Source organism: Melanostigma gelatinosum, assembly GCF_949748355.1.
Source record: "Melanostigma gelatinosum genome assembly, chromosome: 19".
NCBI classification, from domain to species: Eukaryota; Metazoa; Chordata; class Actinopteri; order Perciformes; family Zoarcidae; genus Melanostigma; species Melanostigma gelatinosum.
Window position 1 is genome coordinate 21,774,873 of NC_136652.1, and position 15,546 is coordinate 21,790,418.

The 15,546-nt window shown below is 43.9% G+C and overlaps 1 protein-coding gene across 6 annotated transcripts in view; it reads left to right on the top strand.

The window, feature by feature from the left end:
* The window catches only part of LOC306793152 (unconventional myosin-VI-like), a 69,364-nt gene extending 54,432 nt beyond the window's left edge, over positions 1 to 14,932 (top strand). The window contains exons 27-36 of one of the 6 annotated variants that reach the window (XM_079290632.1): positions 430 to 508; positions 2,602 to 2,762; positions 3,667 to 3,705; positions 4,737 to 4,772; positions 6,112 to 6,150; positions 7,196 to 7,299; positions 9,462 to 9,593; positions 11,181 to 11,207; positions 13,777 to 13,995; positions 14,731 to 14,932. In XM_079290632.1, the coding sequence (XP_079146758.1) occupies positions 430 to 508; positions 2,602 to 2,762; positions 3,667 to 3,705; positions 4,737 to 4,772; positions 6,112 to 6,150; positions 7,196 to 7,299; positions 9,462 to 9,593; positions 11,181 to 11,207; positions 13,777 to 13,995; positions 14,731 to 14,930 (1,036 nt within the window). In that variant the 3' untranslated portion in view covers positions 14,931 to 14,932. The remainder of the gene's footprint in view (positions 1 to 429; positions 509 to 2,601; positions 2,763 to 3,666; positions 3,706 to 4,736; positions 4,773 to 6,111; positions 6,151 to 7,195; positions 7,300 to 9,461; positions 9,594 to 11,180; positions 11,208 to 13,776; positions 13,996 to 14,730) is intronic. The other 5 variants (XM_079290626.1, XM_079290627.1, XM_079290628.1 and 2 more) reach the window with 5 other exon arrangements.
* Positions 14,933 to 15,546: the final 614 nt, after the last annotated feature.

The window sequence follows — 15,546 nt, forward strand, 5'->3', positions numbered from 1 at the left end:
CCAGACAGGAGAACATGTGATCTCTACAAACACACCAGACTCCATCCATAGAACACTGACTCCACCTCTCAGAGCACAGGAGCTGCTGTTACTGAGTGTTTGTCATTAAGTGTCTGTTAGTTCAGATTCACTGAAATTATAGTTTTAAAAAAAGTCAAACTTCATGTTTAACTTTTTATACATTTATTTGGGGAATTGCCAAAATATCTTCTGCTCATGGAGAAACGCTGAGTCTGACACTGGTAGCAGTCAGAGAGGAGGAAGTGCTCTCACTTCACTAATCAGTCTTCATTTGTCTGTCTCCGTCTCCTTCGCTGCTCCTTAATTCATCTGCATGTCTTTTGTCTTCGTCTCGTCTGTTCCTTTCTCTCTTTCTCTGAATGATTTCCTGTCTTTGTTTTCCTTCTTTCATCTTCTTCCCTCCATCAGGAAATCCGAGATGGAGCAGAAGAGGAAGCAGGAAGAGGAGGAGAGGAAGAGGAGGGAGGAGGAGGAGAGGAAGATGCAGGTGGGTGCTGGTTGTTCAGCAGATGGTTCTCTGGGAGGATGTAGAGCTCTGAGGGGGGAACTCGTGAAGGATGCATCGTGGTCGCTGATGGCAACATCAGTTGTGCATCACTTTGCAACCGCTATCATCTCAACGCGTTGCTCGATGTCAGAGTGCAGTTCCTCCTCCTGTTTGCAGATAGGGAGAAATGCAAGAGATGTATTTATCTCGATATAATTACCTCATTTTCTTCAGGTGTTTTTCTCATGTATTTTATTTTTTATGCATTTTAATTTTTAACACACACAGACTAGGCCTGTCAGACGAATTAAAAATTAGAATTAAAAAAAAAACAATATATAAAGAAAAATAATAATAATTAAAAAAAAGAGAAATTTAAAAATGTATACATTCATCACTGAACTTAAAGGCAGCTACAATGATGTCTAATTTCTGCACATTACCTCATTTTTTTTGATATCACAGCCTGAGAGCACAGAGATGCTGTTTGAGTTAAAGGTGATTTCACTTCTCCAGATACTTTGGTTTCTTTTTTGTAACTTCGCTTCTACTGTTGTTCTATTGTTGTTAAAAGTTAAATTCACTGCCGCTTGTTGTGCTGGATTAACAATGTGCAGAGTGTCGCTCTCTTTGCTTATGAGGTAACGGGATATCAGGTGTGTGAAGATAAATGAATAGTATGATGACTTATGTATTATGTATCTAGATGGACATAATGGAGAAAATACATACATGCACTAAATATAAAACTAGGAGGATAAAAAGGCTTTCACTCATTGAAATAAGTTTTAGTTTGACTTCTACAATGTTTCCTTCAAAGCAAGGAGTCTGTTGTTGTTGGTTAGTCTGTTGTTGAAGGTTAGTCTGTTGTTGTTGGTTAGTCTGTTGTTGAAGGTTAGTCTGTTGTTGTTGGTTAGTCTGTTGTTGAAGGTTAGTCTGTTGTTGTTGGTTAGTCTGTTGTTGAAGGTTAGTCTGTTGTTGGTTAGTCTGTTGTTGTTGGTTAGTCTGTTGTTGGTTAGTCTGTTGTTGGTTAGTCTGTTGTTGGTTAGTCTGTTGTTGGTTAGTCTGTTGAAGGTTAGTCTGTTGTTGGTTAGTCTGTTGTTGGTTAGTCTGTTGTTGGTTAGTCTGTTGTTGGTTAGTCTGTTGTTGGTTAGTCTGTTGTTGGTTAGTCTGTTGTTGGTTAGTCTGTTGAAGGTTAGTCTGTTGTTGGTTAGTCTGTTGAAGGTTAGTCTGTTGTTGGTTAGTCTGTTGTTGGTTAGTCTGTTGTTGGTTAGTCTGTTGTTGGTTAGTCTGTTGTTGGTTAGTCTGTTGTTGGTTAGTCTGTTGTTGGTTAGTCTGTTGTTGGTTAGTCTGTTGTTGGTTAGTCTGTTGTTGGTTAGTCTGTTGTTGAAGGTTAGTCTGTTGTTGGTTAGTCTGTTGTTGTTGGTTAGTCTGTTGTTGAAGGGTTAGTCTGTTGTTGAAGGGTTAGTCTGTTGTTGAAGGGTTAGTCTGTTGTTGAAGGGTTAGTCTGTTGTTGAAGGGTTAGTCTGTTGTTGGTTAGTCTGTTGTTGTTGGTTAGTCTGTTGTTGAAGGTCAGTCTGTTGTTGAAGGTCAGTCTGTTGTTGAAGGTTAGCTACATTAGCTACATTAGCTACATTAGCTACATTAGCTACATTAGCTACATTAGCTACATTAGCTACATTAGCTACATTAGCTACATTAGCTACATCAGCTACATCAGCTACATTCGCTGTGTGGGACCAGCCAATCACGGCCCACATTGAAACAAAACAGCGTGTTGTTGTTGGGACTCAAACTCACGGTTTGTGAGTGCAGCTGCAAACATCTGCACTTCGGGGGACATCTGCATTTGTAAACAGCTGGCTTGTAGAACAGTCAGAGCTGTCAGATTTATAAAAGAGACGACGTTTGTAAAGTGAGCCGAGGACGCAGCAGCCGGATCTCTCCGGTGCAGCCGGCTGATATATTTCACACCTGCAGATGGTAGACGGCGCTTCTCCGACACTTCCGGCGCGTGATGAACAAATGTCAACGCCGGCTCTCCAGCTGGTGCAGCAGGCAGTTAAAAACCAACTCTTTTTCACGTGGTTCAGGTGGAGATGGAGCTGCAGCTGCAGGCGGAGCGGGAGGAGGACGCCTCTCGGCAGACCGTCCTGGAGCAGGAGAGGAGGGACAGGGAGCTGGCGCTGAGGATCGCCCAGAGCGAGTCGGAGCTCATCCCAGAGGAGGCGCAGAACGACGCCGGCCTGCGCAGGTAACCGGCTGTTAGCGGTCGTACTGAGCAGGAACCGCATCATCCTGCCTCTTTAGGCTCAAGGACATCTTAGTCATGAGCATAAAAAACAGGAGTCGTGATTCCCGAGGTGGGTGTTAGAACCCTGCAACGGGTCAAAGGTTAATGGTTCTCCACTGTGGGAACTGAATCTGGGCTCTGTTGTTGGTTTCTTGTCTTTAATGCATTATAAACATACTTGTACTGTACTTATAGCGCTCTTTAACCCTCTGAACCTGCAGGCGGGATGGAAAAGCATGTTTTCTTTGTAGACAGTTGGCAAAACGACACCGTTTATCACAACCAGAAGCTGTAAAAACAGTCATTACCGGCAGATGGTCGTATTTCCTGCCTCATGTAAGACAAACGCTTCCATCAGAAACTGCTGCAGAAACCAAACTACGAAGCTTAGAATTGTGATATTCCATCAAAAACAGGAGAGAGAGGAGAGGGGAGGGGAGGAGAGGAGGAGAGGAGAGGAGAGGAGAGGAGGAGAGAGGAGGGGAGGGGAGACTTGAAGTATAGGCTGTTAAAATGTGAACAGTTTAATATTCATGACATATGGAGCCTCCATGTTTTTCTAACACACAGTTATAAGCACTTCTAACGATCATTCATGAAGTATCGTAATACTCGTTAACTCTTTGTGTTCTGCTCTCTCGCGGTGCGGTACGTCTGCTGTGATGTTTGACTCTGTGTGTTCAACGTTCACTCGCTGTGGAAATCAAAGGAAACGCACTGAATGTTTCACGCTGCAGAAGCCTGAGAAACGCTCACTGAGCCGTCACGTCTTTTCTTCTTCTCAACAGCTTCCTGTCACTGTGGTTTGAATCCGTCTCTCCGTGTTTAACCGGCTTCTTCTTCTTCTTTTGTTTTTTCCTCTCAGTAACGGCTCCTCAGTTCCATCGTCCCCAGAGAGAGCAGCGTAAGACCCGGCCATTCATTCGCCCTTTACTTTAACCCCCGACCCCCTTTAACCCTCACACGCCTGCATGCTGTAACGATCCGCCAGCCGAGCGCACACCCCGAACCCAACAGTTCCATAGAAGCCACTCTTGTTTCTGCCATCTTTAGTTCAACTCGAAGAACCTGTGATTGTCCAATGTTTCTGATTTATTGCACCGACAGTGATTGTGACCAGAAAGCTGATCTGGACCCGTTTTTATCAAACATGTGAGGAGAAATCTCAAATCATAATCATCATAATCATCATAATCATCATATGACTCGGTCTCACTGCTAGCGAAGCGTGGGAGTGACATTTAAAGACAACTCTGTAATTTATATGTTAGACATTTCGACATGTGCTGTAAATAGATGTGCATGCCTAAGAGTAGATGACATCACCCTTCATTTAAAAGTTGACTTCATAAGCATGAAAACAGACTGTTGCTTCAGTCTCACCTGGTCTGGTTTGACCAGAAGTTAAAATAAAAATACTGCAGAACTAAAAACATTGGAAGGCTTTATGTTTTAAACAAAGCTGTGAAATACATGAGTCAATAAATATCTAAATAATAAGAAACACAAGGTGATGAGGCCGTGCATATGCATGGAAACTCTTAATTATTCAGATTCTGTTGAAACGATGATGATATTCTGCACAACAGATACCAGTGATGCCAATAAATCAGAAGATAAACTGAGAATATTACATGGAAACATATTCAGACAGAAATGTCAAACTGAATACTTTACTTAATAACGTCTTTGCTACAGATCTACATGAATCTGATTTATTATTATTGTTCAATGCAAAACACTGTCAATTAACCAACGTTAGAGATTGAAGAGCATCGACGGATTGTTCTCTTGAGTGACTTTAACTGAGTCCTTCTGTTTGGTGAACCCGGGTCGTCTCTGGTCATAAGCAACAGTCTCCTCCTGCTGATTCATTTTGTGTTTTTATTGTTCAGTGTCGCTCCGTCTCATAATCCTACAATCTTCTGTTTGCAGCTCCGCTGGAACCGCAGCGCTCAAGAGCTTGACCATGTAGGTTCACCTCTCGGCACCCGACACCTTCAGGGACCAGACGCGGTCTGTGTTTCTGAGCTTCGTGTCGAGCGTCTCTCCTGAGCTCTGTTAACCGGTTCAGCGCTGCATCCTGAGATGTTCAAAGTTCTCCGCGTGTGTTTTTGAGTTGATTTTTTTCCACCTCCCTCGCTCTTCACCCTGCAGTGACTCACGTACCCGTCGCTGTGAGCGTTCTCGGACTCCGTGCTGCCGTCGTGAGTCGGTCGTAGAGTTCACGGCGAGGACGCTGGAGAGCTGCGTCCTCGCACTTTGTGGCTCCCAAACGCAGCTCTCTTCTCTCGAGTGCTTTATTTTGCAGTGTTGATGAAATGTTTTTTCTCTCACACGCACTGAAGACGAGCAGAGAAAACAACTTATTATTGTTTACTTATTTTACTCATAAAACATCTCGACAGACTCTCTTCATAGACGGAATAATTTAAGATGTAGAACATTTACACCATTTAAAGACGTCAGAAGAACAGACTGACCGTTACCTTAAAGATAACTTCTCCATGTTCCTTTCCTCTCTCTCTTCTTCATCCTCCTCTTCCTCTTTTCTCTCCTTCATCAAGATTCATGCTACTTAATGCTTCTGTGTAATATGTTAATTAAGTCCACAAAGTGCTGCAAAGTAACTTTAGTTCATTTAAGAAATACACTTCAGTGAAGTCTTCAGGTATTTATCTGTTTTATTTATCTATTTTATTTATCTATTTCATTTTTTTTATTTTATTTTTTTATTGATCTATTTACCAGAGACGGTGCACATTAATCAACACTAAAGCTTGTTTTCATCTGTAGTCCCTGAGCAGGTTATTAAAATGAAGTGTCCTAATATTATCAGTACAATGTTACAACACAATAGTATTCAGTACTATTCAAGACTTAAATACATCACTAAAGTAGCAGATTTGTAAAAATGAGTGTTTCCACACGTGAACAGATGAGTTTATTAAATATTATGTTAAACATCCAAAGTAGTCGCTCCACGTTAAAAAGATACAAATGTTTTTGGTGGAATTACATTTTTTCTCAAAACATTTTCTTTTGCAAATTAGCAGATTTTTAGTTTCTTCTTGTCGACTGTTGAACCTTTTTTCTCACATTTTGTATTTCTCCTTCTTCTTCTTCTTCTTCTTCTTCACTCATATATTCTTTTGTTCCTCCTTTCCTTCTCTTCTCTCCTAAAGCCTCCTCTTCATCTCCTCCTTCCTCATGTCATGTATCTGCTATGAGTATTTCTGTGCAGTACTTTGTATACTACCTGATCCAACGTTTTACTAACATTTAAAAACGCTGACGTCGTGCTTTTTAGGGAGGAAATGGCGAAAGAAATGTCCGAGCTGCTGGCGAGGTGGGTACGAACCGTTCACACCAAATGAATCTCAGTCGATCGCCTCCACGCACCAGCCTCTGATCACATGAGACGCAGAAATCTGCAACGTTGATTTTCTTCATGATCGAACTGAAGAATTCTGATGAGCGGTTTGATATCCGCTGCAGGTTTCTCATGCTTTTCTTCTTCATTTTAATCTTTATTTGAATGCACATTTCGTCTCATTGACCTTCGACCTGCAGACGTTTGCCGGGTGAAGAAGCTGCTCGTTAAATGTTTAAACTCTGCGGACTTCCTGCTAAACCAGACAGAATCTGTGTGGTTTAGTTCTATTGTTTTCTAATATGATCAATCATTTATTTACATTCTCTCTTTCTCTTCACTTGTTTTCTGAGAAGCACATCATGATAACGTTATAATGCACCTTCAGCACCCAATAGGATTAGAGAACCAGCGGGGTCCCGCCTCCCAATTTCCCCGGTGTTCTTAATCCCGGTCACGGATTAAAAAGGCGCTGAGACGGCATGCGTTTTAACAATGATCTCAAAGCCTCTACAGGTCTATTGTAGACATCTTTCTTTGTCCTTCTGCTACTCCCATGCTGCTAATCGGACTCCCCGTGTCTTCCTCGCTTTCACCTTAACGTCTGCAGCCAATGCTCATCCTGCTGTGTTGAAGCTGTGGTTCTTATTCCTCTCAGGTCGGGTGCAGTTTACTGTAAGAGGAACTGCTTTAGAGCTGCCTTTAACAACGCATACCTGACGTAGAAATATAAAATGTAGAACAGGATTAATAGTGTTTGTTGGAGTCAGTAGGTGTGAAAATATAACATTAAATCAAATGAAACTATTTGTTGTACTTCTATCTGTAAACTTCACCCATCTAGTTCTTACTAAGTTAAAACATAACTTGCAAATCCTTTTTTTGACATGAATTCAGATTGAAGCGAATGACCCCGTCCTCTTACGTTCCCCTTGCTGCCGTTTTTTCCCCCACAATGCAATGGTGGTAGGATATTTGTTTGCTGACTTCTCCGGCGGCCCCCCTTGTCTTGTTTTCCTAGAGGTCCGCTGGTCCAGGCCACCAAGGCTGCTGCCGACGCCAAGAAGTACGAGCTGAGCAAGTGGAAGTACGCCGAGCTGCGGGACGCCATCAATACCTCGTGTGGTGAGTGTCGCCGAGTCATCGCCAACATGGCGCCGATGGAATTTACCCCAAAATAAACACCGGAAAACCCTGCAATCTTCTGAAGGAACCGCAACAAATACAGCAATCTTTTACACTTCTCTTCAGTTATGGTCGCGCTTTAAACAGGCCGGTTTGAACACTGTGGTCCAGAGGGATGTTGGTCAGAATGACATGGAATCTATCATTTGTCTTGGTCCCCAGAGGAAGGTTTCAAATACCTTTGCTGACATGACCTTTGCTGTTGCACCACTATTAAGCCAAAATGTTCCCTTGAAGCTCCATGACAAATTATCTCTCAACAGCCACAGTTCCATTCACTTTATGAGGGTTCATTGTCCCCAGAAGATGAGTCCTAACAACGGTCTCACTGCTTGACCGTTCCCTGCAGCCCCAGCCGAATTGTAAGCTCTGCAGGCTTGATATTTAATAATCGTATCTTTAAATGATTATCGTGGAGCTCATTATTGCTCTCCAGAGGATGAACCTCTTTGATCGACTTCAAAGTTTACCAACAGACATGTTTAAAAACTACAAACTAAAGAATTAGATTTCCTCAGACGATTAAATAACATCAGAACAGAATTCTCACTTGTACGCTTTGGAGCAGCTTTGTAGCAGCTTTGGACAGAGTCGCGCTAGACTGTTCCGGTCTTTATGCTAAGCTAACTAGCCGGTGGCCTGTAGCTTCTTATCCAGACGTCAAAACGGACAAACTGTTACTTTGACACATTTGTAGTGAAGTATTTGTTTCACATTGTGGTCGGTAACAGATGTCAACACTTCTTCAGCAGCATGAGCTCACCCTGATGACAGTGGATGTGTTCATATTCTCATCTTTAATAATGGAGGTAAAGAGAATATCTCCACCTCTTCCTTCTGTTTCGCCCTCATAATGTGGAGCTTAACCCGGAGCTGACCCGTCCTCATCCCCGCCGCTGGAAGCGTGAAGGACGAGGAGGGAGACACACACACACACACACACACACACCTCGCCTCCCAGACAGATGGGCAGATTGAATACTGATGATGATCTGCAGAATGGAATGTAGCAGAGCGACGAGGAGGCTGTTGACATCTGGTTTCTATCCTGCAGTGGTTTCTGCTCTGCACGCTAAATTCTAACGTTTTTTTAATTTTAATTAATATTTAGTCTGCCTCTTCCTTCAGGTTACCTGAGCTCTTAGTGTGCATTCAGCATCTCATTGTTCACTGTTGGATGATGCATTGCATGTTTTCAATGATCTTCATGCCTCTTCACCTTCACACACACATTGATTTTCTTGTAAAGATATTAATGGTTGTTGTGGCAGTTTTGGAGAGAAAATGTAACAAAAGTCAAATACCTGTCGGTAATAATGTTGTGAGCCTCATCACAACAAAGTGTGTGGACAGTGAAGAGGAATCTTATTGGTTCATGCAAAGAGATTTTAGTTTGTGACGCACCAATCCCTCTGTTTTAGTCCCGATAAAGAAAATAAGACAGTTTCCCCTCAAACAGTCAGTTTAACCACAGACTGAATATAAGAAGTGGACGTGACCAGTGAACAGGAAGTGACCATATCTGGACTGAGGAGGAGACGTAGAGACGCCGTACACGTCTCTGGTGTTGACCTGTCAATCACACTAAGCCCGCCCTAAGCATCCCCTGCTTTATGGTCTATTAGAGACCTGTCAATCAGCGTGTAGCCCCGCCCTAAAGCATCCCCTGCTTTATGGTCTGTGTGACTCTAAATGGAGCATAATGTACTAAATGAACATCATGCTGTATTGAAGAAGACTTGAAACTAGAGATTGAGACATAAACTCATGTTTACAATGTTTACTGAGGGAATAAATCAAGAGAGAAGTAGAGTCATTTTCTATAGACTTCTATACAACCAGAGGAGTCGCCCCCTGGTGGACACTAGAGAGAATGCAGCTTTAACACATCAAGCATCGGCTTCACTCATCAGAACCGGAGGTTGTTTCCTGGTTTTAACACCAATTTTTGCAGGTGAAAATAATTTGAAATGAAAAGAGAAAACTAAAAGTCATGAAATGATTGAAAGCAGCTGCTGTTGGTCTGAAAAACAAAGCAGGAAGGAGAAGACGTCCCTGCCATTTACTCGTGCTGATGATGTCTTCCTGTTTGTTCTCTGCAGACATCGAGCTGCTGGCCGCCTGCAGAGAGGAGTTCCACCGCCGGCTCAAGGTTTACCACACCTGGAAGTCAAAGAACAAGAAGAGAAACACGGAGACGGAGCAGCGAGCGCCCAAATCTATCACCGACTACGGTACGACGTCATGCGCTTTACTGCACTGAGGGTTTAATCACAGGTTAGACTTCCTGCATCAGGATCGCACCACCGATGGGCTTCAATGGAAGATTCCATGTTCGTTTTCCTTCTATAAATACCTGTTCATGTTCTATCTTCTTTTCTTGTTGAATCCTATCTCTCCTTTCTTTCTCTTCTCTCATCCTTTCTTTCCTCATGTGTGATGAAGTGGCTCACGCGTCTCTTTGACGTCTTCAACGTGGACGTGTAAAGTATGAGCTCTGCCCGTCAGTCTGCCGGTGACCTGAACGCGTCGCTCAGACGCGACGAACAAACACTCTCACCTCGCCGCCCGCCGTCAGGTTGTCATGACGACAGAGAGCTCTTGTTCGGAGCCATCTATTGTGCTCAGACTGCTGATTGGACCCCCCACACACACACTCACACTCTCTCATATCCTTCACGCTCTGCTTCTGTCTGACGGATACACGTGTTCATACCTGAGGTGTGAGTCTGACTCGGGACCTTTCAACCAATCGTCTTAGAGTCAAGAGCAGTCGGTCATCAGACATGTTTGATTCTTCATTGTTTCGCTGACAGACGGCCCAGACTCCAGCGATTCATCCTCTCACAGGAGCTGCTGCTCTTCTGCTGCCTCACTCAACCCGACGTCTGACGTCACCGATAACGTTCAGAGATAACGAACAGAAGCTGACAGGGAAGTCCTTCACAGACCGACTGAATCTAAGAAGTGGACGCACTCGTTGGTTTGTGGATGTTTTGAAGCCTCGAGTTTTGCTTTTTGGCCGTCGCCATCTTGTTTTTTGCAACCAGTGAACAGGAAGTGTTAATATATACGATTAAAGAATCTACATGGACTGAGGAGGAGACGTAGAGACGCCGTATACGTCTCTGTGTCGACCTGTCAATCACTGTAGCCCCGCCCTAAAGCATCCCCTGCTTTATGGTCTGTGTGACTCTAAATGGACCATAATGTACTAAATGAACATCATGCTGTATTGAAGAAGACTTGAAACTAGAGATTGAGACATAAACTCATCTGTTTTCATTTGTTGGACTATTTTCAGCGGCGGATGAATCCACACTCGGTGCTCTCGTGAGTGTGTGATTGAGTCAGATTAAGCTCCACAGTGTTCGTGGTGATGAAGGAAGAACAGAGAGGCTCATTCGTGTGTTTAGTTGATGCACACAATACTTATTATTTATCGACAGGAATAAAAACATCGAACATCCCCAGAATCATCAGTTAAAGAATCTACTGAGCGCTCGTATTACTTTCAGGAAGTTGTTGCTTCATTTCCACATATTTCCACCGTTGAAGTAGAACTCTGATGTCCAGTATTCCAGTAACGCGCTGAAGAGTGAATGTTCAGACGTAGAATACGTTTCATTCTGTGCGCTTCATCATTTGGTCTGATCTCGTGATGAATAACACGATCGTGCCGTCAAAGCTCGGTCATCGTCTCTGGTCAGCGGCGCGTCTGTTTTCATCCTCTGGTCTCGTCCGATTCCTCGGCTCACTTTGTTGCATCACTTCCTGTGGCTGTATGTCCGTGTGTGTAAAAGCTGCATGTTTACTTTCAGATCGCTCTCCTCCTGTGAACACGGCATGTAAGTGGTCCTCCAGTGTGTGATGCTAACTAACAGCAGAGCTACACCCCCCCCCCCCCCCTCCACCATCACCTCCACCTTATCAACCCCAACACCCCCCCTCCCAACATAGCAGGGCTGCTCCTCACTGGGTCACTGGTTTCCTCTGGTTTGTGCTCAGCTTGATGAGTTTCCCTTCAGGTGGCCTTTCTAGTGATTGAGGCGGGAAGCCGTCGATTTCAACCTCGTGATGAAGAGACGAGGCGACTTCCTCCCTTATTCAAACTCCCACACTGAGGAATCCTCAATGGGGGGGTAGCATAGCATAGCATAGCATAGCATCACGCTTACAGCAGTGAGACGGGAGGAAGAGGAGAGACGGTGTTGAAGGTTTTTGCCTCCAGTGCTACTCGACTACCATGAGGGTCAGTGTGAGGATGGAGATTAAACCTGCTGATGATGCAAGAAAATGACCAAATTTAATGTTTCATTCAGAATTAATGTTAGAAAAAGCCTCGTAAAGATTGTTCAGACTCGTGAACTCTACTGAAACATTAATGTAACGATTAGAGTCAAACTCACTCATCTGTAGCTCGCTGCTATCAAAGCATTCAAAACGATGAATAATAGTAATAATAGTGATAATAATGATAGTAATAATAATGATAGTAATAATAATAGTGATAGTAATAATAGTAATAGTAGTAATAGTAGTAATAGTAGTAATGGTAATAATAATAATGATAGTAATAATAATAGTAATGGTAGTAATAGTAGTAATGGTAGTAATAGTGATAGTAATAGTAGTAATAGTAGTAATGGTAATAATAATAATGATAGTAATAATAATAGTAATGGTAGTAATAGTAGTAATAGTAATAATAGTGATAGTAATAATAGTAACAGTAGTAATAGTAGTAATGGTAATAATAATAATGATAGTAATAATAGTAGTAATAGTAGTAATAGTAATAATAGTGATAGTAATAATAGTAACAGTAGTAATAGTAGTAATGGTAATAATAATAATGATAGTAATAATAATAGTAATAGTAGTAATAGTAGTAATAGTAATAATAGTGATAGTAATAATAGTAACAGTAGTAATAGTAGTAATAATGAGGATTTCAGGCTTTTTCTGGAGTTTTTTTTGTGAACCTTCACAGAAGTTTAAAATCAATCTGCTGTTGAGTTCATTTCATTTCAAATGAGCTTCATGTTCTATTTTGTTGAGGCACAGATGACGTGTTTATCTCCATAATAAAAACTGTTCGGTTGAACTTCAACAGTCGGTTCTTCGGGCGTTGAGAAGACGTTTTTCCTGCTACAGATAAATTAAATTTCAGGTTTTTACAGACTTTGTTCAGGAAGTCGTACTCGTTGGTACCGGCGGGCCCCGGTGGTACCGGCGGGCCTCGGTGGTACCGGCGGGCCCCGGTGGTACCGGCGGGCCCCGGTGGTACCGGCGGGCCTCGTTTGGTCAACAGCCTGATTTCTCTTTGTTGGGGAACTCTTTGGGGTTTTCGTTCCTCCTTTCTAAACGTGGTGGGGGGGGCAGTCCTTTTGACCCTCCCTGGTGTTTGGGCAACACTTTGCTGGTGACGGTGAAACAGAAGAGTTGCTTCATAGTTTGCTGATGCTGCAAAAAGACTAATTTTAACGAGTTTAATCAGTTTTAATACGTGAAAGAAGATTTCTCTGGTTTCATCACGGAGCAGCTGAACTAAAGAAACAAAAGCGCTTCTGTTAACGTAATAATTAACGTAATAAACAGACAATCCTTCAACAAGCTGGACTGATGTGGAAACAAGAGAATCGTTTATGCTCAGTCCTTGATTGTTCAAATGAAACATTATTAAAATGAGTCTTTAATTAAAGGCACTCTTCTGCAGATAATAATGTGTTTCATGAGAATGCAAACCCTCTTCATCAGCATCTGGCACGCTTCATGCCCCCCCCCCCCCCCCCGCTCAGTGGGTTTAGAGGGGGGGGGGGGGGGGGTTCATTATTCAACCCTGACCTGAGGTCAGCAGCGGGGCTCAGTGTCTACATGCAGAGAGGAGCATGCTGGAGCTGACTGGGATTCTTTGTTCCATGTTTTTATTATTTTACAGCCTTATTCCTGTTTGAATCTCTCCCATTGTTCTCTGTCAACAGCACAAACACTTCAGATATCTAATAATCCCGCGAGTGAGCAGATGAGCTCGTGTCTCGTTTTGAGGCAGCGAGTGTAGAGAAATATATGATCAACTTATTACAGAATAAAACAAAGTACGCAGTGTTCAGAGAGCTTTAAAGGTGCTGGTAGACTTTCCTCTAGTTTCCTGTCTTTATGCTAAGCTAAGCTAACTGCACTAATTTATGTAAAATTTAAAAAAACTATCTGGCATCCCTGAAACGCAGCACACTGAATATACTTCTGTGATTCTTCGTCAAAGTCTCGAGTTGAGCTCGGGGTGATCAACGGGAGTAAGGCTGAAGGTTCCGCCGTCCTCCCCTTTCAGGCCGCATGTAAAGATGGCCGCCGACTCCTGCTGTCGTCTGAGTAAAGACGTCTCACGCTTTGGTTTGTTTTGCATCCGACGAACAGCCCGGCAGAACCCGGCCCCGCCCATCCCGGCGCGGCAGTACGAGGTGGCGATGAACCGGCAGCAGCGCTACTTCCGCATCCCGTTCATCCGGCCGGGCGACCAGTACAAAGACCCCCAGAACAAGAAGAAGGGCTGGTGGTACGCGCACTTCGACGGGCCCTGGATCGCCCGGCAGATGGAGCTGCACCCCGATAAACACCCCATCGTCCTGGTGGCAGGTCAGTGCGGACAAAAGCTTCTCTCAAGAAACCGGTGAAGGACGGAGGAGGGAGGGAAAGGAGGAGAGAGGGAAGGAAGGGTAGAAGGAGGGGGGAGGAGGGAAGGGAGGAGAGAGGGAAGGAAGGAGGGAAGGAGAGGGAGGGAAGGGTAGAAGGAGAAGTCGATACTCTGACAGAAAGAAATCAAAAGTGACACTTCAATAAACGTTTGACTTTGTGCAGCACATTCACCATCATCATCATCTTGATGATGATGGTGATGATGATGAAGGGGCCGTCCTTCACTGGACGACGTGAGGCTCTTTGTTTTTGTGAGGAGTCGGACGTCTCCCACGATCCATGCATCAGGATTTGTGAAGATGTTCTCTGGAGGACGGCGGCGCTCGGCTCCTGTTCTCATCAGAACAGGACGGAGACGGCGGTGCAGCGAGTATTGATTCATGATGACGTAGTTTATGAGGACAGACGAGGGAGACGAGGACACGGAGTTCTCTGCGTATTATATAGTTTCATAACCAGTAAAACGAAGCCGTCCCTTTGGTGCAGATCAAATGTTTGTTCTTTATTAGAGAACGTAATAAATCATAACTCGCTCCTTTAGCCTGGAGCTGCTGTAAATGTTTGACAGTATATAATGTGTATATATATATATATATCATATTTTATATATATATTATATCTTATATATATATTATATCTTATGCATATATTATCATCTGTGCCTCCGTCCTGCAGGGAAGGACGACATGGAGATGTGCGAGCTGAGTCTGGAGGAGACGGGTCTCTCCAGGAAGAGAGGAGCGGAGATCCTCCCCCGGCAGTTCGAGGAGTTCTGGGATCGGTGCGGCGGGACTCTGTACCTCCGCACCGCCATCGAGAGCCGGCAGGCGCGCCCCACCTACGCCACGGCCATGCTGCAGAGCGTGCTCAAGTAGACCGCTGCGGAGGGGGAGGGGCATCTGTGCGGAGGGGGAGGGGCTTCTACACTTTAAAACAAAGGGACGACTGCACCAGCTACCTAAAGTAAACAGCGTGAGCGAAACCGCCCCGAGTTCTGCCTGCAGGGGCTTTCACGCCAACGAGTTCTCTCTGCTGTCCTTTTGTTCCTCCTCGTGTTTTACTTTCTCGCTGGCTTTTGGTTCTTCAAATTGGGGGAGGGGCCACGTTTAGCATTGAACCCTATGCAGAAACATCCGAGGAGTTCTGTTCCGTCTTAACTACGAGGCCTTGCTGCTACTGTAACACGGCTTTAAACGCCACAAGTAGGAATTTATTTTTCTTTCTTCAAAGCCCCCCCCCCGTAATTGCTCTGTAATGATGCATTCCTGATTGTGACACTGGTGTCTCTGGCGTGTTGCTTCTCTAACCTGCTGTTGACATCGTCTCCCCGGTTCTCAGGAATCAAACACTCGCTCTCCGTTCAGTCAGATCTCACGTCTCAACGCTTCTTTTCCTTTTGTCTTTCCAACCCGATGGAAGCGGAGACCTCGCTGATTTCTTCTTGTGGTGATGAATGTTTGACGCTGATCAGATGGAACTTTGAGCCCTCGT